We start from the raw sequence: 24,524 nt of genomic DNA on the forward strand, positions 1-24,524 counted from the left end.
AAATTTGAATCGCACTGTATATATAAAGTTCTGCATATTTTCCCCCGTCCTTAAAAACTGACTGTTTTTCGTGGCTCTTTGCTAAGGTTTGTGTTTCAAGTTTTCTGTTAGTGCACGAGGTTCTTCCTGCTCATATCTTTCCCAAAGATTTGGAAGTCATCCTATTTGAAATCGAACAAGAGCTTTCTTTGAAGCTTTAAAAATATGACTTCACATATATTTCCCAGAGTGATTGACAGGTGGCCGGAGCAAAGACCCGTCCGTGTCACGTGCAGCCAGTCTGGTCCTCGGTGAGTTTGCAGTGGTGCTGAAGAAGGCTTAGCCAGTGAAAGGGGCCTCTGGGACACAGGAACAATACAACAGTTTTGTCTCCCTTAGAGGTAGTACTGTTTGATCATCGAATGAAAATAATCCAGAAATGGATACTGAGTACTTAACATATAAATTAATAGGGTGCCATGAGTCGATTTATCTAAGCAGTTTGGTCTTGAATTAACAACTCTATTGTGAGCCTGGGAATTCTGAATAAAAGTTCTTCTTTCTCTTTTTTTTTCTTTTTTTTTTTTCTTTTATGCTGCTCATCAGAAAGCCAAAAGTTGACAAAGCCTCAGCTGACCCCAGTTTTGTGAACAAGCAAACCAACCGCCGTGCTGGGGAAGGTCTATTGTCTGTCCCTCTGTTCACAGCAGATATCAAAATACAAGGTGGGAGATAAGAGGAGGTACTTTTACCAGCATCCTCCACCCGAGAAGGGAGTTTGCAGGAGGCCTGTGCAAATTCTGTCCACAATGGGGTGAGAGAGAGAGAGAGAGAGAGAGAGAGAGAGAGAGAGAGTAATTTTCTAGGTGTCCTTAAATCCATGGTTTGTTAATTGGAAGAAAGCACACCGGGTTCCCTGAGAGGACCAGGAAAGAAGGACCTCCCTCCCCTGACTCAAGGGGGTCCCATGATTTAGTGAGCAGCTTTCCAGAATGTTCAGCCACTCAGCCAATCTCATCAGGGGGTGCTTGGATTAACAAATGCGAGCATTCTAACATTAGTGGAGGGATTATTACATCGTGTTAAATATTTCATTTATCTGACACCACCCTACTGACTCACAGCTATCATTTATTTATTTACGTATTTATTTTATTTATTTAATTTTTTGCGGTACGCCGGCCTCTCACTGTTGTGGCCTCTCCCGTTGCGGAGCACAGGCTCCGGACGCGCAGGCTCAGCGGCCATGGCTCACAGGTCCAGCCGCTCCGAGGCATTTGGGATCTTCCCGGACCGGGGCACGAACCCGTGTCCCCTACATCGGCAGGCGGACTCTCAACCACTGCGCCACCAGGGAAGCCCACGGCTATCATTTATTAAATCAGCCTCCAGGTAAAACGACTTGATCGTTTTTCACAGGGGGACTCAACTTTCAACGCCCTCTTTCTGCCACACCTGCAAACTTGTGTCTTCCTTTCTGCTTCCGTTTCCAATTCCCCGCAGGTGCACGTGTTTGTGGGGAATCCCGGCTACGTGAGCGGAGCAGATGGACAGGCTGAGGTGTCAAGGGGAGGAGGGGTGCATCAAAAGCCGGTATGGACGGACATCTGGTCAGTCTCGTGGACAGAATCAGGACTCAGGCAAAAGGCTTGGAGATAAGGGGCCACCCCCAGGTCCAGATGCCTGTGCAGACACTGAGCGCACAACTCAGAAGCTTGGAGCTGTTGGAACGTCCCAGTCAGCGCATTCCAGTGGAAAGCAGCCCAGGTCCCTCCAGGTCCTTGGAACAGTCAGTGAGGGACTTCTACACCTCTAGGGTAGGCTACGGTCTGCGGCCCCTGTCCAGCAGGAAGAAGTTTCAGAAGCAGAGACCTTCGGCCCCTTACCCCTTAAGAATAAGGATGTAGTCTCTCGGGGGGAATGAGACCAGCTGGGACCTGGGAGCTTTTGCTGCAGTGCTTGCACCTGGACACACCTCTCCTCAAAATACAAGGAATCTAGGGCTTCCCTGGTGGCACAGTGGTTGAGAGTCTGCCTGCCGATGCAGGAGACACGGGTTCGTGCCCCGGTCTGGGAGAATCCCACATGCTGCGGAGGGGCTGGACCCGTGAGCCACAGCCACTGAGCCTGCGCTTCTGGAGCCTGTGCTCCGCAACGGGAGAGGCCACAACAGTGAGAGGCCCACGTACCGGAAAAAAAAAAATCAATTTGCTGTACACCTGAAACTAACACAACATTGTAAATCAACTATACTCCAATATAAAATTAAAAATTAAAAAAACTGACAAGTAAGCCAAATCCAGCTGCCACCTGCTTTTTTTTTTTAATAAAGTTTTACTGGAACATAAAAAATTACTATGTGCTAGCTATTTTAGGAGCAACCATGATCAAAGTATGACTCCAGAACACATGGACCTACACAGTCAGGTGAAATCACTGCTGGTTACCTGTGCCAGGTAGAGAGATCACCTTCAATCCTGCCAGCACCCCAGCAACGATAGGGATTATCATCACCATGTTATAGAGGACACGGTAAGTATCTCTTGTGAGTTCACACAGCCACGGAGCTGCTGACTTAGCACCTAGACTCTGATCATCTCTGACACCAGAGCCTGTGCTTTTTGTCATGGAAAGGGGTCCAACTCACCCTAAATAAAGCTCAATGTATTATCCTTCGTCTGACTCTGAGTCAAAAGGTAGCGTACACCCAGCTAGGACTTCTAAATGAGTCAAAAAATGACCCTCCACCTTCTGTGCTCCTGGGATCTAACGAGAGGTACTTGTATTTCCTTGGCCTTGCTGACACCTGTGGCCTTGGGTTCTTTTGTTGGAATCCTCTCCCATGTTCTGCACTCCTTACACCTCCCCGCACCGGGAAATTGGGTCCATGTTCACTCAGGGAGGCTCCCTTCCAGGTTTTAGTGGACAGGAAAGCATGGTTACAGACCAAAGTATTTCAGCTCAACTGGAAATCTTTGTCATTTTTCAGAGACTTTAGCATCTTGGATAAAGAGCCCCTATCTACCCAGGGAGTCCAGATGGTCACATTCAAGATGCCTGGGGTGTGAGGTGGGTACACCTCTTTCCCTGTCTCAGAGACAGGCCCTGGAGGTCTGAGCTAATGTGAAACTTCTGTAATTATAATTAGATTATTATATCGAAGCATTTTTATTTGTAAAATACAAATGACACTTTCAATCCTGGCCCTGTTCCACCATATCCCCCTTTCCATTCCTCGGAGCTCAAACACAGCCTACAGCAGTATTTAAATGATGATAAGGTCATTTCTGCCTCAGTCCTTTACAGCTGGACACTTTGCACCCCTCACCGAGTGGCACTGTTTCTTCAGTTACTACTCCCCCGTGGTGCTCTAAGTGGATTCCTTTGATTAGATGCACCAGGCTAGATTACACTGAGGAATGTAGTGTATCTTACAAGCCAGTTAACTGATCTGCTGCGACCTCAGAATAGAAAGGAGAGAAATAAAGCTGTCCTGTGACTTACCTCTCAAAAAAGAATGATCATCTTCCAGTTAAATAAATCTATTTGAAAACAATTTTCAACTATTTAAAAATAGAATAGCCTATCGAAGCTGAATAAAAATAGATATAACAAAATATGAATAGCAGCTACTTCTGGATGGTGGGATTAGTCGTGATATTAACCTCCTTATCGATACTTTTCCATTTCATTTAGTGTCTGCTGTGAGCATATAATGTTGTTATAATCAGAACAAAGGCAATAAACATTTTGTTCAATCTTAATTTCTGAAATGTTACCCAAAACACGCACATTAAAACTGTATGTTATACACGCATAGAGTTACTTGAATGCTAGAGATGTAAACTGACGTTTCCATAAAGTCTGAATTCCAGGTTTTTGTCTCTAGCACATGGCCAAACCCAACTGATTCCATATAAAACAGGTACAAATTCTGGGTATTGTTTTTTTTTAAATTTATTTATATTATTTATTTATTTATTTTTAGCTGTGTTGGGTCTTTGTTGCTGCACACAGTCTTTCTCTAGTTGCGGCAAGTGGGGGCTACTCTTCGTTGGTGCGCAGGCTTCTCATTGCAGTGGTTTCTCTTGTTGTGCAGTAGGGGCTCTAGGCGCATGGGCTTCAGGAGTTGTGGCACGAGGGCTCAGGAGTTGTGGCTTGTGGACTCAAGAGCGCAGGCTCAGTAGTTGTGGCGCACAGGCTTATCTGTTCCTAGGCATATGGGATCTTCCCAGACCAGGGCTCAAACCAGTGTCCCCTGAATTGGCAGGCGGATTCTTAACCACTGCACCACCATGGAACTCCTGGGTGTTGTATTTTATTTTACTTTATTTTATTTTATTTTTTTTGCGGTACGCAGGCCTCTCACTGTTGTGGCCTCTCCCATTGTGGAGCACAGGCTCTGGATGCACAGGCTCAGCAGCCATGGCTCACGGGCCCAGCTGCTCCGCGGCATGTGGGATTTTCCCAGACCAGGGCACAAACCCGTGTCCCCTGCATCGGCAGGCAGACTCTCACCCACTGCGCCACCAGGGAAGCCCTAAGGTGTTGTATTTTTAAAAATGTTTTCGATGCTGCAGAGACCTGGAAAGTGGGGATTTAGAGAAAGACAGGAATTACCAAAGCAGGTATTTGCCAAACTAAAGTATTTGCCAAACCTAGATGAACCTGAGCTTACATGTCCATAGCTTTTTAGGGCATAAGGAGAAGGAAACAAAACCAGGGGTCTGTCCAAGGTGAGAAGTCTCCCCCTGCCCCACAAGAGCGCAACTTCAACCAGATTGCCAGCCCTCAACATAAAGGTGAACTGGAAATAAACCCACATTCCTCTCCCCAGGGGACAGCTAGAGAAATGTCCAATTTTAAAGATTTGAGCTGGGTAGAGAAAGAAAATTTCCACCTCGTATTCGTAAGGACAAGCCAGGCCTCAAGCAGGTGAGTCTTATATGGGTAGTCCAAAACTTTAACCCTATACATTAGCTGAAAGCCATCCCTGGTAGGTAAGGCACCCGGGAACCAACAGAAGCAAATGCAGATCCTCTCTGAAAGAATCTCCTTCCCACCTTTAACCTAGTTTTCAAAGGATACTTTCAGTTCCTTCAGATAAAGCTTCATGGTTAAAAATCGTGAAATGTACAGGGAAGCTAGGCCTATGAGCATGAGGCAGAAACAAAATTCAGCAGAACTGGAATAAGATATTAGATGTTGGATTATCAGACAACAGACATTAAAACAAATACATTGGATAAGTTCAATGACACGGAAAGAAAAGGGATCAAAAATAGTAATGAAGAAGAGATTAGAAAGAAAGACCTAGGAGATTGGATTAAGAGCCATGTAGAATGTCTAGAAGTGAAAAATATAAGCACTGAAATTTAAAATTCAGTGAATGCTATTTAACTGACCCAGACTCAGAGGAAGAGAAATTAACAAACGAAAAGATAGACCTGAAGAGATGTTTTAGAATTCAGTCCAGAGAGAAAAAGTGATGAAAGGAGGTTAAGACCCATGATAGAGAGAGAAAGATATAACAAACACTGCGACATGGTCTCTGTGGCAACGGATGGCATGTCAGGAATGGTTTCAGGCAGAAGTGGGCTATGCCAGGTAATTCACACATCGCTGGACAGCGTCCACGAGGCCACAAATCTCCTGTCACCCACAGAAGGCACAAAAGGTTCTGGTCACTCAATCAGATGGCATCTTTGGACAAGTGTCCCTCACAGGCACATACCTACGACTGTGCTTGGGCGCTGCTGGGACACCAGAGCCAGAGGCTGTGGACACAGGTGTTTCCTTGTACAGTACAGGGATTAGCCTTGTTGAAATACATGATAAATATAGTGCAGGACAGGCGGCTCTACTTCATGACTTCTGAAATTAGAGGCACATTTCAAAGAGCCTGAGAGGCGAGTGACACTAATCCCCTTCAGCCACTTAACAAGGATGGCCTGGACCACGTCTCACCTGCAGCTCGTGGGGGATAGATGATCCCATGACCACGTCTTGGGAAGTGGAGAGGGGGCTCCCACACAGTCCTGGGATCAGAGAAGCCAGTGGCGGACCCTGTTCCTCCACAAATAATGTTTCGTCCAGCAGAGGGAGATAGCTTCAGAGGACTCTGCATGGAAACCAGAGCCAGAAATGGAACTAGGAACCACTGCAGTGGGTAGGAAATGAAGCTCTACCATATGGAGACTTTAGGACACATGAGGGACGCCTGGGCCTTGGGCTTGAGAGGACTCTGCTGGTGAGACAGGGCAGAATCAGTATCTGAGAGGTGGGCATGGCCCGGGAGGATCCTGCAAGGGACCAACCCGGGGTGCCTGGCAGAGCTGTTGATCTCTTTGTTGTTTGTCTCTCCCATTGAGGGGCTCAACACTGAATAGCGTGCCTGGACTCCCATCTCTTGCAAGGATATCCCAGGGCATGGAAGTTCCCGTGGGATGAGACTAAACTTTGTCAGACATTAAATTTCTTTTCCTTCCGACTTAGAATACATTGTGCAAAAAGCATGCTCTGCGTCAGCAGCCAAAGCAACTCATCTGGGACACACAAGCCTCATCCATCACGTTCGGCATTTTGATCCACTGTTCCATCTGAGGCTTGAAATGACAGAGCTGCCACCATATGTGAAATCTGCCTTCGCTCTGTTTACTATTCCATTTCATCCTTGATTTCCTCTTGCTTTTCGAGGTATTGAACGCATTGTTGAAGGGCTGAGTTGATGTCTACAATACTCTTTCAACTGTCTTCGATTTTCTCAGCCAAATATTTTAACACAGTTACTGGAACTGAAACCAGGGTGTAAAAATGTTTGCATTCGTTTATTGGAAAAAAATAATCAGTAAAGCCTTACTACAATGTCTTGTGGAGCTTACTACAATGTTTGAGTCAGAAATGATAGACTTTCTAGGCGGACACATTGACATTTGAAGCCCTGAACGATAAAGTTGCTCTGGAGCCCGGGATGCAGGGGGCTTAGCACTGGTCAGCTTTGACTGTGGTTTGGAAGTGTGTCACAGATTGCGTTCCACCTGGGAGACCACGGCTGTCAGCCTCAGCCCAGAGTCAGACAGAGGATGCTTGTGGGGAGAGAGAGGATGGGCCACCGGGGCAAGGACAGAGCCCTTTCTGCAAGCACGCAACCCACGTGAGAATTTCTTCACCGGAAAACACCAGGGAAGTCTGGGAACAAGATGCCCACAGGAGCCAAGGTTGCTCTGGAGCCTGGGGTGGGAGGCCCACATCAGAGGCACCTTGACTCCCCAGGGCTGCGAGTTGGGGCATCAACCACTAGGAACTCAAAGATCATCTGTGGGAGAAACGTGACGGTGAGGGAGGGTGGTGATACACACTCCGTGCAGCTAAAGTGCAAAGTCTGTCCTTGGAGGATGTGACCGCAGGCCATCACAGCTCAAAATGAACAGCTTCCTTAGAGGAGCTGGTTTTGGTTCAGGAGGGTCCACTCTAACGGTGACAGCAGGGACAGTGCCGGCGAGCAGGGAGGTGAGGGGGAGGCCTTCCCAGAAGCAGACAAGACTGCCCCCAAGGCTCCTGGCTGGTGGCCGGAGGCACGAGGATGGGCAGGGGTCTGCCCCCCTGGCCAGCGCCCTCGGACCCATTTACCTGCTCAGCACCTGTGCCGGAAGCTTGGACATCCAGCCCCCTCTGGCTTCACTCGCACAGCTCACCCCTCCTTTCTCTTATTGGTTGCAGCTTGGACTCACACTGACTTCTGATCAACCCCACAACAGTCCCTGCCTCGGTGGCGCCCCCTGTTCATGATGGTCCTGACTCTTGACGTTTCCCTAAGGAAGCAGGGATGCGCCCAGCATCCCCAGGAGGTGGGGAGGAGGCATCCACTCGCTCCAGGCTGGCTGCTCCATGACTTGGACACAGTGTTTGCCCCACTTTCCTTACTTATGGAAAATACCTAATTCATAGAGTTGTTGTAGAGATTAATTAAGAGATATAAGTCACTATAGTGTTACCCAGTGGGGATCAGTTCCTAGATGAGGCCTCACCAATACCAATATTGGGGAATTTGGTAGTAATGCCAGGAACTACCGTGCACAAGCTTGAATATTAATCTCTTTCTTAAATACACGTTCAAGTGCACAAACAGGATTTAATCATCAGTAAACTACATAGCTCTCTTTACTTCAGTCTTTTCTCATCAAGCTGAGTTAAGAAATCTTCTGTGTGCTATTAAGGGGAGATATCTAAACAGAAAGGAAGGTGGTCCCCTGTGCCCTCCCTGGGCAGGTCAGGGAAACGTACCCAAGAGAAGACAGAACAGTGGAGTCAGACAGACCTGGGGTTGATGCCCTGCCTCTTCCATTGCTAGACTGACAAGTAATTTAAGCTCTCCAAGTCTCAGTTTTCCAACCTGTAAAGTGGGAAGATGATATCTATGTAATAGAGATCTTATAAGAATTAAATAAATCTGACTCAGAGTAAGTACTCAAGGAATGTTATCTATATTTTTTACAATATCACATTAAATAATTATTATTTATTCCACATACTACCAACTAAGAAACATATGTAACTAAACTGCAGCAACTAGGTAATGTCATCCACCAGACACACAGTGAATGAGATGATACTGTGCGCGGTGGCCATTCGGTCCCCAAGGTCATCATTTATTCATTTAACTCATGACTGCGTGATTAATTATGCACCGTTAATGTTAGCGTTAACCTAAATAAGTGATGACCACTCTCATCTGTTTATTCTTTGCTTCTCAAGTACGATATTTTTAAATGAATGTAACTTTGTTTTGTACCGAAAAGCACTTTTTCATGATGGATACACATACATCATTTTATTTCATCTGGTTGATAAAACAAATTTCAACTAAGGCATGATTTTCAAATTAATGATTTTGAATAATTAGATATGAATGCATTCTGTACAATGCATTAAGTACTTAATGTGGCCCAGAAAGAAAGTTACATGTGGGGCAATGCAGCCGTGAAATAAGGAAAATATACTGCGTGCTGTCATGGGGGGTGGGAGATAGATCCTTACTAGTTGTACGTGTGTATATGTGTGACGACATGCATTTAATTGTATGTACGCAGAGTTACACACACATGCATGTAATTTCAACTGTGGTAGGCGCTAGGAAGGAAAAAAAGTGAAAGGCCAGGGAAAGCTTCTCTGAGAAAGTGCTTTTGATCTGAAACCCGGAGGGCAAGCAGGTGTTAGCCATCAAGGTCATCCCAAGGAGAGGAGAGAGTGTGCTTGAAAGTCCTAAGACAGGACAGTGTTCAGAATCTTCAGGAACTGAAGAGGGCCAGGATGGGCACACATCCTCACTGTTGCGGGAGAGGCCACAACAGTGAGAGGCCCGCGTACGGCAAAAAAAATAAAATAAAATAAAAAGTCCCTCTTGGTGCCTGTGTGAAGTATGGATGAAAAAGGGGCCAAAGGAATGAATATGGAGGCCAGAATGAGGCCCAGTGGTGGCTTGAATAGGACAATAGGAGGATGTGGAAAGAGGATTTTGGAGGCAGAATCTCAGGATTGGGTGAGAGATTAGATGAAGGACTAAGACGGGGAGAAGGCTAAAATGCATCTCAGGTTTCTGGGTGGGTGGAGGTTCCTTTTTTTTTTTTTTTTTCCGGTACGCGGGCCTCTCACAGCTGTGGCCTCTCCCGTTGCGGAGCACAGGCTCCGGACGCGCAGGCTCAGCGGCCATGACTCACGGGCCCAGCCGCTCCGCGGCATGTGGGATCTTCCTGAACCAGGACTCGAACGCGCGTCCCCTGCATCGGCAGGCGGACTCTCAACCACTGCGCCACCAGGGAAGCCCGAGGTTCCATTTATTGAGATGGAGAACAAGGAGAAGACATATCAAGAAATCCATGGACTGGACCATTTGCACATGGGTGAGCCCCCTGTCGCTGAAGAGTGTTTGAGCATAAGTGGTTTTTTTAAAGTGGTTTTTTACATATGGGGGAGAAATTTAGATGAGATGAATTTTAAGATTCATTTGTTCTAATTCTAGAGTTTGCAAGTATTGGTTAGATGGCAGCCTGGTAGTATTAAGAGAAAAAACACAAATGCTTGGCCATCTCTTGACCTATGGAATTGGGTACAAGGTACAGTTTTCTATTACCTTCAATACCAAAATAATTGACACGTCTCTGAGTTATACAATATTGTTATATTATATGAAAATTTGAGTTTTATAGATTTGAAATAATGTGGTGACATTAATAACAATGCCTCATTTCTTGCACAAAATTCAAAATGTCAATCCTCTAAGTTAAAAAACATTAAGAATTTTGCATCAACAGATGAATGGATAAAGAAGATGTGATATGTATACACACACACACACACACACACACACACACACCAAATGGAATATTAGCCATAAAAAAGAATGAAATAATGCATTTTGCAGCAACGTGGATGGACCTAGAGATTATACTAAGTGAAGTAAGTCAGACAAAGACAGATATTATACTATATCACTTATCTGTGTAATCTAAAAGATAATACAAGTGAACTTATTTACAAAACAGAAACAGACTCACAGACATAGAAAACAAACTTATGGTTCCCAAAAGGCAAAGGGTGGGGAGGGATTAACAGATACACACTACTATATATAAAATAGATAAACAACAATGATTTACTGTATAACACCAGGAACTATATTCAATATCCAGTAATAACCTATGATGGAAAAGAATCTGAAAAGAATTCACTTTGCTGTACCCCTGAAACTAACACAATATTGTAAATCAACTATAGTTTAATAAAAGAAAAATCAGGAATTTTAATTTCAAAGGTGACTAATCCTGTGAATTTTGAATTGTGTGTCTGTTACTTTCCTATGGCTGTGTCATTTTAGCAGGTAAACTGAAATACTGATCATTCTTTTCTCAAATGAATGATGAACTACGACAGTTTTGAATTAGGTGATGTATACAGGAAAACATCCTCACTTAGAGTGAGATTCTATCATTCTTCCTATGTAGCAGAATTACGGAATTTAGCTTAGAAATGAGCTTGCCCAGCCCCCATGGATGTAACTTTATAGAATGTGATACAGCCAGTAGAATTAGTGAATCATCCTTTCTTCCAAATATTACACATATTTTCTCAAACGTGTTATTTTAAGTTCCTTCTTCTCTTCCCCTTTGTCTCTCATCTTCCCAAAGTATAGATTTAAAATAAGTTATTAGCAGGTATGTGGACAGTCTTCAAACTGCAGTGGTACATGGGTAGAAAGCAAGTATCAAATAGGAAATTATTCCTTACATTTCTGTTCCCCCAAGGAGGAGGAAAAGCAAGACGTTAAAAGGGCTGTCATCATCAAAACATATGTGGAAAAAATAATTTCCCAGAGAGAAGATAAAATTCTGTGGGCTATCTGGTTTGAGTTGGGAGCGGTTTGAGCTCGGAGCATACAACATGTTCAAAAAGACTTGTGTTTGCAAGATGCAGAGGACAATGAGGTTATGGACCAATATGTGGGTAAAATGAGAGCACGTACATGCCAGTAGGACTTTTTCTTTGTTTTTCAAAACTGTTCAGCATTTTGTTTTATTTTCTTTCAAATACCCTGTGCAAAAAGAAAAGGGGTTGGGGGGGGGCAATGGATCACATCCTGCATTGATCCCAGAAGAGGCATCCTTTCTCTCTATGACTTACGTAAAACCGGATCAGAATGTATGGGGCAGTTTCTCTGTTTTACATGTAAGAATCATCATCTAAAGTACCATAGTTTTTCCTTGTACCTGACTTCATGGTGTTTCCATGCCTGTGGAGAGAATATGAAACGAGGCCAAAATAAAAGATCAGATTTAGTTAGAGTTCCAAAAGAAAGCTCTTTGGTTCTGCTTAAATAGGAGGGGCATTAGTAATTCAGATCAAGAAAAACAGTAGAATACATAGGACACCAGAGAGTAACAGAGAAGCCTTCTGGGGTCCTTGTCTGTGGACCCACCCAGATGCCATGAGGTGAAGCAGGTATGTGCAGTACACAGGTAAAAGAAAATGCAGGGCCAGCTCATCAATTATATTTGTCACATTGTGCACTCTAAAATGTTTTTATTAGAACAATAGATTGGAGTAAAAATTTCATTTCCAAAGTTTGGAGAGGAAATCAAATGCAAGTGCTCCCCCTCACCCTTGTTTTAAACAATCTTAATCATGTTCCTTAAGATCTAAACAAATTAAAACACACAGAGAAGGAAAAAGGGTGAAGGAAGACAAATTGAGGCTTTTCCAACTGTATTTCCGTGAATCTTGAGCAATACCGACATATTTGTCTACTTGATGATTGATTAAAATCACCTGCCAGGTAGGACTGTGGCTGGTAATTTAGCAGAAGGAAGGCAAATGGGGCATCAGGTGTCCACTCAGAACTTGCCTTTCTGTGCTCTGATTTCTATGTGACTAGAGAAAGCATCTCTTCCTGTTAACCGATGATTTCAAGGGTTTTCACAAATACAGCTCTGAGATCTAGATATAGTAACATCCTATTTATCCAGCACCTGGAAAAAACAAGCATCACCAAACATGGAATTTTCATAGCACTTTGCGTAGCACGTTGAGTACCAAAACTTAAGGAAAAAGAATCACCAATTTTGATTGAAGCCCTTCACAAGAGATACATTTTTTCCTTACTTCTTCCTGTGTGTTTTGCTGGTGATTCCTAAATCTCCAATGGACACTTCTCCCTGAACCCTATGTTCTTTATCTAAGTACCTACTTAGCAGACCCATTTGAAAATCTATTAATCATCTCAAAATTAACATGTTGATCTCTCTTAAACCCTTCTTCTCTCAGTAAATGACAATTCTACTATTCCAGTGGCTAAAGTCAAACCCATTGAGGTTATTCTGTACCTCTCTCTCTCTCTCTCTCTCTCTCTCTCTCTCTCTCTCTCTCTCTCTCTCCCCCCTCATATCCAATTCATCAGCAATTTCTGTTACTGCTATTATCAAAATATCTCCACAATGAGATCACCTCTACCACTTCTGCCCTGGTTCAAGCCACCATCACCTGTCCCTTGAAATACTGCAACAGATTCCTAACTAGTCTCCATGCTTTATTCTTGCCCCTACAGTCTATTCTCAACAGTAGTCAAAGTAACACCTCTGAAATGTAAGTCAGTATGTGTTTCTTCTCTACCTAAAACCTCCAATGGCGTCCCACCTCACTCAGAGCGAAATCCTAAGTCCTTCCAATGGCCCAAAGCTGTCCATGAGCCATCCTGACACCAAAGTGACCTCAGTGCCCTCCCCTGCATCCACCTCAGTCCATGGACATGCCAAACACACTCTATCTTTCCATATGCTTTCTCTTCTGTTTGGAATATTTTATCCTACAATACCTACGTGACAATGTCCTCACTTTCTACAGGTCTCTCTGTTCCAACAGGATGCTGTTGGCAACTTTCCCAACCACCTTATAACAAATACCTTTCCCGCCATATTCCCTCTCACTGCTTTATTTTTCTTCCATACATGTATCATTATATAACATAATATGGGTGGACGGATGGATGGATTCATTCATTCATTCATTATTCTTATGGCTTAAAGCTCTTACCTATGAATAAATGTGTAAAATGTATGATGTTAACTCTGGGATCTTAGCTATATCCTGAATAACTGAGATGGACCTATAAATGACTTCCGAATAGAGTAGAATTATTCCACCTGGGGGGAAATTGTGATATGCCTAATAGATTCTCAGAAGTTTGTGTGAGGAACAAGAATGTCCAAAATGATGTGGCAGCTCCCACCGGGCTGCTTGGAGTGAGTGGGAGCAGAGGAGGGAATGGTACCCCAGGCTGTCTTCTCTGGAACTCACGATATCCATTGCTTGTGGCAAATCCATCATGCCCCCAAAATTGGGATGCTCTGCAGCTGGCTTTCTTAGACAACTCCCAGAATCAAAACCAGACAGGCAGACACCAAAGGTGTCTGGATACTGTGCTCAGGATTTCCCTATAAAAAGAAGGAACTATACAGCAGGTGAGTTAACTCCCAGGAGGGCAGACCCCACATGCGGCTGACATGGAGGAGGAATGTGAGGACCTCTCGCTTCCCTTTTCTTGCTTTTTTTTCCAGCAAGTATTCTTTTTTTTTTTTAGAATATAATTGCTTTACAATGTTGTGTTAGTTTCTGCTGTACAATGAAGTGAATCAGCTATATGTGTGTATATATATATATATATATATATATATATATATCCCCTCTCTCTTGGACTTCCCTCGCCCCCCCATCCCACCCATCTAGGTCATCATAGAGCACCGAGCTGAGCTCCCTGTGCTATACAGCAGGTTCCCACTAGCTTTCTATTTTACACATGGTAGTGTATTTGTCAAACCTAATCTCCCAATTCATCCCACCCTCCCCTTCCCCTGCTGTGTCCACACGTCCGTTCTCTATGTCTGCGTCTCTATTCTTGCCCTGAAAATAGGTTCATCTGGACCATTTTTCTAGATTCCACATATATGCATTAATGTATGATATTTGTTTTTCTCTTTCTGACTCACTTCACTCTGTATGACAGACTCTAGGTCCATCCACATCTCTACAAATGACCCAATTTCATTCCTTTTTATGGCTGAGTCATATTCCATTGTATATATGTATATGTACCACATATCTTCTTTATTCATTCTCTTGCTTTCTTAATAAAGTCTACTTTTCAGCTCATGCTTTTTGGAGTCCACAGGAGCACCCTCAGCTTCAACAATTTGCTAGAAGGACTCATAAAATTCAGACAATCTCTCATATTCATGATTATGGTTTATTACAGCGAAAGGACACAAGTCAAAATCAGCAAAGATAAAAGGAGTGCCTCCAGGCAGAGTCCAGGAGAGATCAGGCACAGCTTCCCCCTGTCCTCTCCTAATGGAGTAATTTGATGATCATTGCTTAATTCTCCCAACAATGATATTTGACGTGCATGGAGTACTGCCAACCAGGGAAGCTCACCTGAGCCTTGGTGTCCAGGGTTTTTGTTGGGAGTGTGTCTTGGAGGCATGGAGCTCCCCGTGGCTGAACTTAGTACCTCAGTTCTCAGCCTCTCCAGAGGTTACACAGCTGTTGTATAGCCCAAGACCTCACCATAAATCACACGGTGAGCCCAGACTGTCTGGTGTGACCCATGGCCCCCGGTAAACAAAGATGCCCTTATCAGACAGGGTATCCTAAAAGCTTAGAGGTTATTTCCCAGGAGTTGGTCAAAGGCCAGACCTTTCTTTGAAATGTACAGAGTTTCAACACCCAAGAACTGCTGAGTCAGACCTTTACTGCACACATGCCGTGTGGTTTTGTCAAATGCATCCTTGGCCTTTGCACAATAGATGATGACCATGAAGGACACAACCTCAGTGGCAGAAGAAAAGGAACCTGTTCATTCTGATCAGAAAGGATTACATTCCCTCTTCAGCCACAGAAGAAAGCCAGCCAAAATGACAGTAGTGGATGAATCCGTGAGACCCTGGCAAGTTCATGTACAAATAAAGTGGGTCAACTCAATTATTCTATAACCAACATATTACGTGGTTAGTTGAACAATTAAAATTTTCTATAACAAACATATACATTTCTGAGAGAATAAACAGATTTCTTGATTATTTACCATAGACACTTAATCATGATAAGAAGAAAGTATAAAACAATAAAACATAAAGTAGACATTTATCCTTCTTGCTAGATTCTTAACTTACACTACTCCTGTGGTTTCCAGAGTGAAAATGTTCCTGAACCTTCACTCATAATCCTAGGCTGAGGAGGATAATACCAGAACCATCCATTGAATTTTCAAAGTACTTATGGCAACAAAATTATTCAGGACTTCTTACCCAACACAATTGTAATTTGACTTTCTAGAAGGAGAGGTAGTCAAAAACCAAATTATAGTCATTAATTTCTAATTTCCACACTGTAAATATCACCCATTTGTGGCTTTGATTAAAACAGTAGAGGCAGAGAGAGGAGCAATTCTATTAAGAATCAAAGAAACCAAAGGAAGAGCTGTTTTGTAGCTTTCTGCGTGTCCACCTGCAGGAGTTGCTTTGGAAAATTTATAGCAAAATTCAAGTTTGACTCACATATGTATGTGGACTGGGATGTAGAGAAGGCATGACTCATGACAAGAGTTCAACTCAAGCTTTGAAACACATTATGCTTCCTCTTTTATAAGAGAAAAGATGTCAGCTCTGCGTACCCAAATGATATTATTTCATCAAATCCAATTCGTTCTTTTTTTTACTGGGAAACAGATAATTAGGAATTCCTTCTCTTCCAGAAACGTAAGAGGAGCTTCAAATCTTTCAAACAAAGCCAAAGAGAAATACTCCCTCTGAGCCTCCAATCCAATAAAAAGTTAGAGATGGAATCCAGACAATCTACAGGTCTGCAAACTCCTAGACTCACCCTGAATAAAGGCTTAGCTCTTTTCATATTTTTGAAAGTCAACGAAAATTAAATGATATTTTTTTATGGTACTGCAAGGAGGTAGTGATCTTGACGCATTTCATCCATGTTTTTGGCTTTTCTTGAGTCATCACAACAATTCTTATCTCAGGTAGCTATTTACTGAGGCATTAGACAAGGGAAAGACAAAAAAAATACAGTCTGAATTTCAAAGCTAAAAAAGGCTTAAAGTGAGTTTACTTTAAAGTGAATTCAGTCGCCTCACTTTATAGAAAACTGAGGCCTGGACAGGTGAAGTCACCTGTACATACTCGTTCACTTTCTCATCTATTCAATGAATGCATTATGATTGAATCTCTTCCCTAAGCTGGATGCGAAGATCTAAGTCAGCCAAGAAGACAAATTCCAGTGGCTTTGCAATCAGAGAACCAGCAACACCAAAGAAGCCACTGAGGCTGGAGTGTGGATTTGCCCCCAGTGGCATGTCCTGGCTCTTCTGGGGAACTCAAGTCGCTGAAGACCAAAGAATATGGGGGACTCTATGATGTTCCATAGGCTGCTCTAGCTCATTCTGCAGAAGCTAGTAGTCCTGTGAATTTCATAATGTAGGCTTCTCTCCAGAGTGTCCAGAAATACTTTGACACTTTCCTGATGGACTCAAGTTCCCTTTCATTTTCTGTCCTGTGCTGAAATAAGAAGTAAATTTAAACTCCCCTCCCATCCAGGCTGCCACATAACATTGAGCAGAGTTCCCTGTCCTAGACAGTAGGAGTTTGGGGGAGAATGGATACATGTATATGTATGGCTGAGTCTCTGCTGTGTACCTGAAACTATCACAGCATTGTTAATCGGCTATACTCCAATATAAAATAAAGAGTTAAAAAAAAAAGAGAAGTAAGTTTAAGCAATGGGAGATAAGCTCTCTCCTTGCAAATAGATGCCTACGACACTACTAAAAAAAATCTGGTAAAGCAATTATACTCTAATAAAGATGTTTAAAAAAAATCTGCATAGCAAGCTTGATGCTAATAGCTTTCAGTTATGCTCGCCTAATGATGCCCAAGCTCTTACAGATTCATTATGAGCCCTCTCTGCTTCCCTTTTATTACTATGCTGTCATTTTTTTTTTTAATTAGTAATGCTTTGGATTCAACATATAACTTGATGGGTACCATCAAAGGAACACTCGTCAAAAGTTCTTTTCTCAACAAGGTCAAGACTGTTCCCATTATTGTTTATAATAGCTTTCATGTTCCTCTGAATTTTGTTTCATTTTCTTAAAATCTATGAAAAGTTGTATTTTTATGCTCTTGGATTAATTATAATTACATCACGGGTACCAGTACTTAGTTGCGCATTTAATCTAGGCTGGGGGTTTTGTGTTTCTCTATATCTCACACAGTGCTGAAAATAATTCTTTGGTGGGATAAGAAGATAGAATACATGTGGATACTTAAGGAGGTATTGATGGAGTCATGGAGTAGTATCTTCCTATTAGCTAAAATCTAACAGATTTAATGTTTGCTTTTTTAAAAAAGACCATTTCCTGAACTCATCTTCTGTTTTTCACTGTTTGTAGTGAAAGTCTGGACTTTGTCCAGACTCTCCCTCACCAATGTATGTTACTGATGAGAGGCACCCCAGCCCAGCTTTGAGCCTCACTCACCCTGGTCATCTCAGGGTGTTGATACCTGCATCGTCTTCCAGTGACCAAGCCCACAGTGCTTTCATCTTCCTCTGTGTGTAATGCATAGCCATCCACATGCATACTCAGTCTGTGCTTTGAGGCATAGGAAATGGAATTTTAAAATGCAATAATCCATTCCCACAAGAAAAGGGTTTAAAGTATCCCTGCCAATAATGACAGCTTTCCCTCTCCATCTCTTTGCAGGCATGCCTGGCTGTGAAGTACACGTGCACCCTGATTGTCTCTCTGGTTAATATAGAGACGCAGTGCATTAACTAAAGCCTGAGAATGGAGCCCATTTCTACTATTAACCATTTATTAAGTCAACAAGTAACTAATGACGACACTCTTCTTTCTAATGTGCAGCAGTTTTATGCATTTAGCGGTATTATTCTTTGAACAGATGTGTCTTTTCAAAGCTGTCTTCCTTTCCTAGGAACAGAGGATTTCTTAATTGTATGCTTGTAAGCTGCTTCAAAAGGTGTCTCTGAACACACCACTGAGATCCTTCCTTACAGAGGGCCCAGTGATATGCAAACCAACCCATCATCAGGATGTGAACAGCCAGCTCCCCACATCAAGCACCCAATTAGCTCGTATTCTTTTGCTAAACGTACTCCTCAGCCAATGCAGTGAGCCTCAATGCTTTGATTTGGAAGCCTTAGAAATACCTGGGAGTTATTTGAATGTGGCAGTATCAGAACTACAAAAGATAAGCAGAAAGCATTTCACAGCCCGTCAGCAAACTGCAGGATTTGAGAGCAGACACCCAGGATTGTGTCAAATTCCCTCCACGTTAATGTTTTGAATAACCAAGCTCGTTAGCCAGGTTTTTGCTCAGCACTTCCCTTTATCGATAAAAAGGAGCATTCACAAAGAATCAATATCTAAAGTTCATCAGGCAGCTGCAATTACTTTTATGATGTCCTCAATGCCGAGCTTTAACAAAGAAAACCTCGCTTCTATACTCTGAAAGGCACCAACAGATGCTGGCAACCACATTGAGAGCACTTTTTCCTCAAGAAGTATAATAAGCTCTTGGGTCACCTTCAAAATATGCTTACGTTCTTTCCCTGGAATAGAGTTACTGTGAGGTATCAAGTGACTGAAAAAGCAAGGAGAAGAAATAAAATGATTGCTCAGCAGGAAAAGCGTGATGGTGGTGTTCCAGCCTGCCTCTCCGCCAGAGCAAAGGTCATTGGAAATTCAGCGTGAGCCCAAGTGGGTCTTCAGCAGCAGACACCACGAGCGCGATCCTGGCACAAGTGGTGTTTGTGTGACAGCTGCATATATGGGCTCCAGCTCCAGCCTCAGTCCTGCTCTGCAGAGGAAGGTGCGTCCCACAATTTCCCACTGAGTCATGAGATCAAGTAAGAATTCCTCTGATGTCTTTAAATAGTCTTGGCTCCAGCAAGCAAACGTGGGTGTGGTTACTGAGTGTGCCTGTGTGTGCCTGGCGGGGATAAGCAGGTCTCCGGTTGCTGCTGGAGGGGGCTGTGGAGGGAGCTCTGGAGGAGACTGCAGTTGCCTCCCAGTGACACTGGTAAGATCTGTTTGCAGTGGTTCAACACAAGAGCTCATGCACTAAGGTGCTCATGGAACGATGGTGTCTGATGGTAAAGGCAGGAATTGGCTGCCTTCTTTGCTGGATGGGAAATTGATGTTGGGGTCTGCTGGAAAAATCACTTGTCCTGTGAATAAGTTACATGGACCACCACCAGCCCCCGCCCCCCCGCCCCCGCCTTGAGCAGCCCTTAGAAGACGTAAGACCGCAGTCCCCCATACTAAAGCTGCCTGAGTCAACCTGAGAAAGAGCCACCCACTGCCCCAGGCTTTGTGGCCCTTCCCCACATGGGGTGAAGGCAGAAGGGGGAATTAGGGTGAGACGACTGCTAGAATGGGGGTTTGACTGATTCATCCTGATCGTGTCCTTTGGTTTCTGAAACCCGGGACTCAGTCTGCTCTACGCCATCTAGTGTGTTATCTTTGCTTCAGTCCTTTCTCTTTAGTGGGGATCACAACTTGCCACATTGTGGAAACCCACGTGGGTCTGTCTCTTTCACCAGACTTTGAGCTCCTTGGTAGAAGGAGCTGAGCGTCATTCCTCTCGAGGTCCTTGCCCAGGGAAGGTGCTAATCAATATAAATTTAACTGAATTAAACTAAGGGTAGTAGGAAGTTAGATAAATCCTAGCAGCAACCCCCATTCCTGTCTTGCTATTATTCGTTGTGTCCTGTAAACAAACGTGCCAGGAAACCCGAATGCTTGGACTTCCACTGATCTGAAGGTACTGTAGGTTCACTGCCACCTTTTCATTCTAATTCTTGAACTGTCACCACATAGTGATGTCTCAGGGGCTCTTGGCTGCTGTGACAACAGTGAGGTTCAGGGACTCTCGTGGCAGGAGCTCTGTAATTCCTCGTCCTGATTCTGCATTTAACTGACAGCTGTGTACTCTCAGAATTAAAAACAAAACAAACCATATTTTTACAGATCCTTTTGTCTAAAGAGTTTTGCGTGTTGCAAACTCATCTTTAAATGTCCATATGGGAAAGCCAAGTGGCAAATATCCCCCTTCTCTGAATGTGAAAAAGGTAATGACTTTTTTGGGTGGCCTGTCTTTGCCTTACCTCCTCCTTCCTGCCTTTTGGCCATTTTTTCCCCTATTATTAGCTCATCTCTGAGAAGGCAAATGTATACGGGAGGAATAATGAAATTATTAAAGGATAATGTAACCACTGGCAAGTGTCTCTAGAAAAGCTCAAGGATGTGACCGTGAGTGCAAGAGGAGGATTGGGAAAGAAGGTGGACACTGAATGTTAGTTTTCGTTTGTATTTATTCTCTGAAAGCCATCACTCTGTACCCCCGTCACTCACCACCAGACGTCAGCATGAGCGGCTGGATTGTTACCCAACAGTCATTCTGGAGGCAAAGTTCCTGTGGCTGTTTCCCCCAGGGACTCGTGGGGAAGCTCTGGCTGATTTGGTCATTACCGGGAGGGCAGGGCCCCAGCTTGCTCTTTGGTCCCAAGTGATGCTTGATGGCGGCTGAGGTGGGAGCATGTCTTGCCATTGCTACCCACGTTGCCAATTCAGGGGCTGAAACCAGATGGTGTCAATGCCTCCTATATCGTACCTGGCCCACTGCACATACTTAGCAAATATTTCACTTTTGATTGACTTTGAATCAGACCTGCTGTCCTCCCTTCCAAAGGCTGAATCCCACCGCTCCCCAGAAGAATCAGAATTATTTCTCTTTGGGGAAAACCCAAGTCCTCTTTCAATTAATGTTTAGAAGGAGATGAACATAGTATTATGCGGGTTATTAAGAACATAGAGCTAAAAGCAAACGCCTCCTTAGAAGGGGCGTTCAGTGTGATTTAGCAAATAATAGCACAAGCATCGACCCACAGAAACAGGAAGAGGAGAAGGTTTAGACCAGGAAAGTACCCGGCTAAGTCTGTTGGTGTCTCCGGCGCCCACGTCAGGTGTGTTTTTTGTCCTTCAGGTAGCTAAAGAGCATCTCCAGACCCCCCTCCAGCAGCTCGGGCAGAGGTTTGGATAAAGGGTTGTGGGAAATGTGAAGCCCTTTGTCCATGGGGTTCCAAGCGATCCTGGCCAGTCTGCACAGCAGGTAGAGCTCCTCGGGGAGGGTCTGGATGTCATTGTTGTTCAAGTTCAGCAGCTCCAGGCTCGTGAGCAGGCAGAGGGAGCGGGGGAAGGTGTGGATGTTGTTACTCTCGGCAATGAAGATCTGCAGGCTGGCCAGGCACTGGATGCTCTCGGCAATGTTCTCCAGGCGGTTGGAGCCCACGTGCAGGAAGTCCAGCTCCCTGAGCGAGAACACGCAGACAGGGATGTGCGCAAAGCGGTTGTGGCTGAGGTTCAGCTTGCGCAGCCGGGAGAGGTCGGCGAGGCTGGCGGGGAGCTGGGACAGGAAGTTGTGCGACAGGCTCAGGACCTCCAGGTTCCGGCAGGCGCTCAGCTCTGCCGGCAGCTCCGTCAGGCAGTTCATGTGCACAAACAGGACCTTGAGACTCTGGAGGAGGCTGACCTCCCGGGGCAGGGTCTTCAGGCGGTTCCCGCACAAGTTCAAGACCACCAGCCGTGTCAGCTTCCCCACCTCGGGCGGGAGGGCCCGGAGCTGGTTGTGGGACAGGTTGAGCTTCTGCACCTCTGACAGGCTCCACAGGAAGTCGGGAGCATCTGTCATGCCCTTGGTGACCAGGCTGAAACTGACGTGCCGCAGGCCCCGCTTCAGCAGACACCGCGGGTCCCTCCCCGAGAGCAGAGCATCGTCCCACGGGGAGAACTTCTGCCTCCCCCGCAGGACGCCCCGCCCCGGGAGGCCCTTGTCCTTGCAGCGGGCACCAGACTGCCTGGCCCCCATTTACCTGCCTTCCTCGTGCCCCTCTGTCGCCACAGGTGGGGATGGGCTCCCAGCCCAGCTGCTGAAGCCCGGCAGGGAGCCGATCGGGTGATGGGAGCCGTGGCCGGTGGTGCCGCAGGGTGAGTAGGACTTGGGGGGAGGTCCCAGATCCCCGGCTCTCAGGGTCCCAGATGCCTGGTCCTCGGGGTCCCAGATGTCTAGCTGCGCCGCCGAGAGCCGCCCGTCTTCCAGGCTGGGTTGAAGTGGCTTCTCTCGGAGCAGCCGGGCTGTAATGATACCCTTGTCCCTGAGGCTGCAGAACTGAACCTCTCGGGTCCCTCTGAACACCACGGGGCAGCTGTCACTGTCATTCTGCCCGCACTTTATTGGTCTGGTGTGTGCAAACAGGTCAAGGGGAGGCCGTGTCTGACTTTCCTGTCTCTGCTTTTCTGGGTGTCACAGCTGAGCAGGGCGATTAACCAGCCCGTCTCCGAAAAGAAGCCAAGGGGAAAAATAAAGCCAGGGTGTCTGCAGGTCTCAGGCTTATCCGGACCGTGGAGCGAAGCCAGGCTGAATGTGAGTCGCAGAGTTATGCTCCCAAAGTTAAGGATCGGCAGACATAACATACATACCGATGCAAACCGCAGTGAAGCATGTCGTTGTGAAAAAGTAACAGAAGGAGCCGGGACACCTGGAATCCTCCAGGATGGGGTTTTACACGGTACTGGTCAGAGGTGATTCCTTGAGGAGAGGGTGAAGGGGTCTTGACCACACTCCCATTTTCTCCCAGAGAAGCTCTGGGGTCCTCTGTTCTACAGAGAGCTCCTGGGTTTGGTAGGGTGCTCTGTAAATGTTTGGACAGCCCTTGACTGTCCACTTAGTAAGGAAAGCATGGTACCTATTGTCCTGGAAAGTAGCCTGGAGAGGCCTCCCTGGGTACACACCTCTCTCCATCTCTCTCTCTCCATCTCTCTCACTGAACAAGTTAGCTTACATCCTAAGTAGGTAGTCAGTTGTTGGTGTCGTGGGCTGAACTGTGCCCCCGCTCCCAAATACCCAACAATGAAATCCTAACTTCCAGTAACTCAGAATGTGACCGTGTTTGGAGACAAGGCCACATGAGGACACAGGAAGAAGACGGCCATCTGCAAGCCAAGGAGAGAGGCCTCAGAAGCAACCTACCTGCCAACACCTTCTCTTAGATTTGCGGCCTCCAGAATTGTGGAAAATAAATTTCTGCTGTTTAAGCTCCCCCACCGGCCAAGTCTGTGGAGCTCTGTGTGACGGCCCTGGCAAACTCACAGGCGGGGGCACAGGCGGACACATCTGCATAGGTGAAATAATCCTAAAAATAAGTTGTGGTTAAGGGGAGAAGAGATATCGAGGTTGATGGCCCAGTTTCTGAGAAAAGGGCGTATGGGCTTTGCAACGGCTGGCGTGGCCCGCAGGCCTGCGGCTTTTGCTGACACAGCCGTGGCATAGCAGTTGGGCCTCCTGGACAGCAGTGCCGGTCCTCTGACTGTGGTCTCAGAACAGTCATCACCAAGCCAGGACCTTGAGCTGGGCTCTGGCTGGGTGCCGCCCCGGGGAAGCTGCAGGCCCATCCACTGAGGTGGAGCGGCAGGAAGTGTAAGACAGTGCCAGGCCATCTCTGCCCCACTTGGCATTTGAGAGCACTCTGACCCCTTTCAACTGATTAAGCCCCAGGCATTCCTGGACAAAGGTGGACACTCTAGACTTTTTTTTTCTTTCTGTATGCGGGCCTCTCACTGTTGTGGCCTCTCCCGTTGCGGAGCACAGGCTCCGGACGCGCAGGCTCAGCGGCCACAGCTCACGGGCCCAGCCGCTCCGCGGCATGTGGGATCTTCCCGGACTGGGGCACGAACCCGTGTCCCCTGCATCGGCAGGCGGACTCTCAACCACTGCGCCACCAGGGAAGCCCACTCTAGACTTTTTTTTATGGTATATCTGAGTATACCATAGGTATTAATTGGGGAAGGGGGTGGGGGAGTAACGTGACTAAATTTGTATCCTAGGTTTTTGGAGCAGATCACACCTTATATA

At 45.4% G+C, this 24,524-nt stretch overlaps 1 protein-coding gene across 1 annotated transcript; it reads right to left on the bottom strand.

The window, feature by feature from the left end:
- Positions 1-20,946: 20,946 nt before the first annotated feature.
- On the bottom strand, positions 20,947-23,664 carry LRRC30 (leucine rich repeat containing 30). The gene is made up of 2 exons (XM_082667659.1): positions 23,643-23,664; positions 20,947-22,747 (listed from the first exon to the last, which is right to left on the bottom strand). Exon 2 carries the CDS (start codon positions 22,479-22,481, stop codon positions 21,576-21,578), a length of 906 nt encoding a protein of 301 aa, XP_082523785.1. The 5' UTR covers positions 22,482-22,747; positions 23,643-23,664; the 3' UTR covers positions 20,947-21,575.
- Between the last annotated feature and the right edge of the window lie 860 nt (positions 23,665-24,524).

Source organism: Grampus griseus (genome assembly GCF_964374135.1).
Source record: "Grampus griseus genome assembly, chromosome: 12".
In the NCBI taxonomy this organism is placed as follows: domain Eukaryota; kingdom Metazoa; phylum Chordata; class Mammalia; order Artiodactyla; family Delphinidae; genus Grampus; species Grampus griseus.

Coding starts and splice junctions, on each gene's coding strand:
- LRRC30 (XM_082667659.1), bottom strand. CDS start 22,481: ATGGGGGCCAGGCAGTCTGGTGCCCGCTGCAAGGACAAGGGCCTCCCG.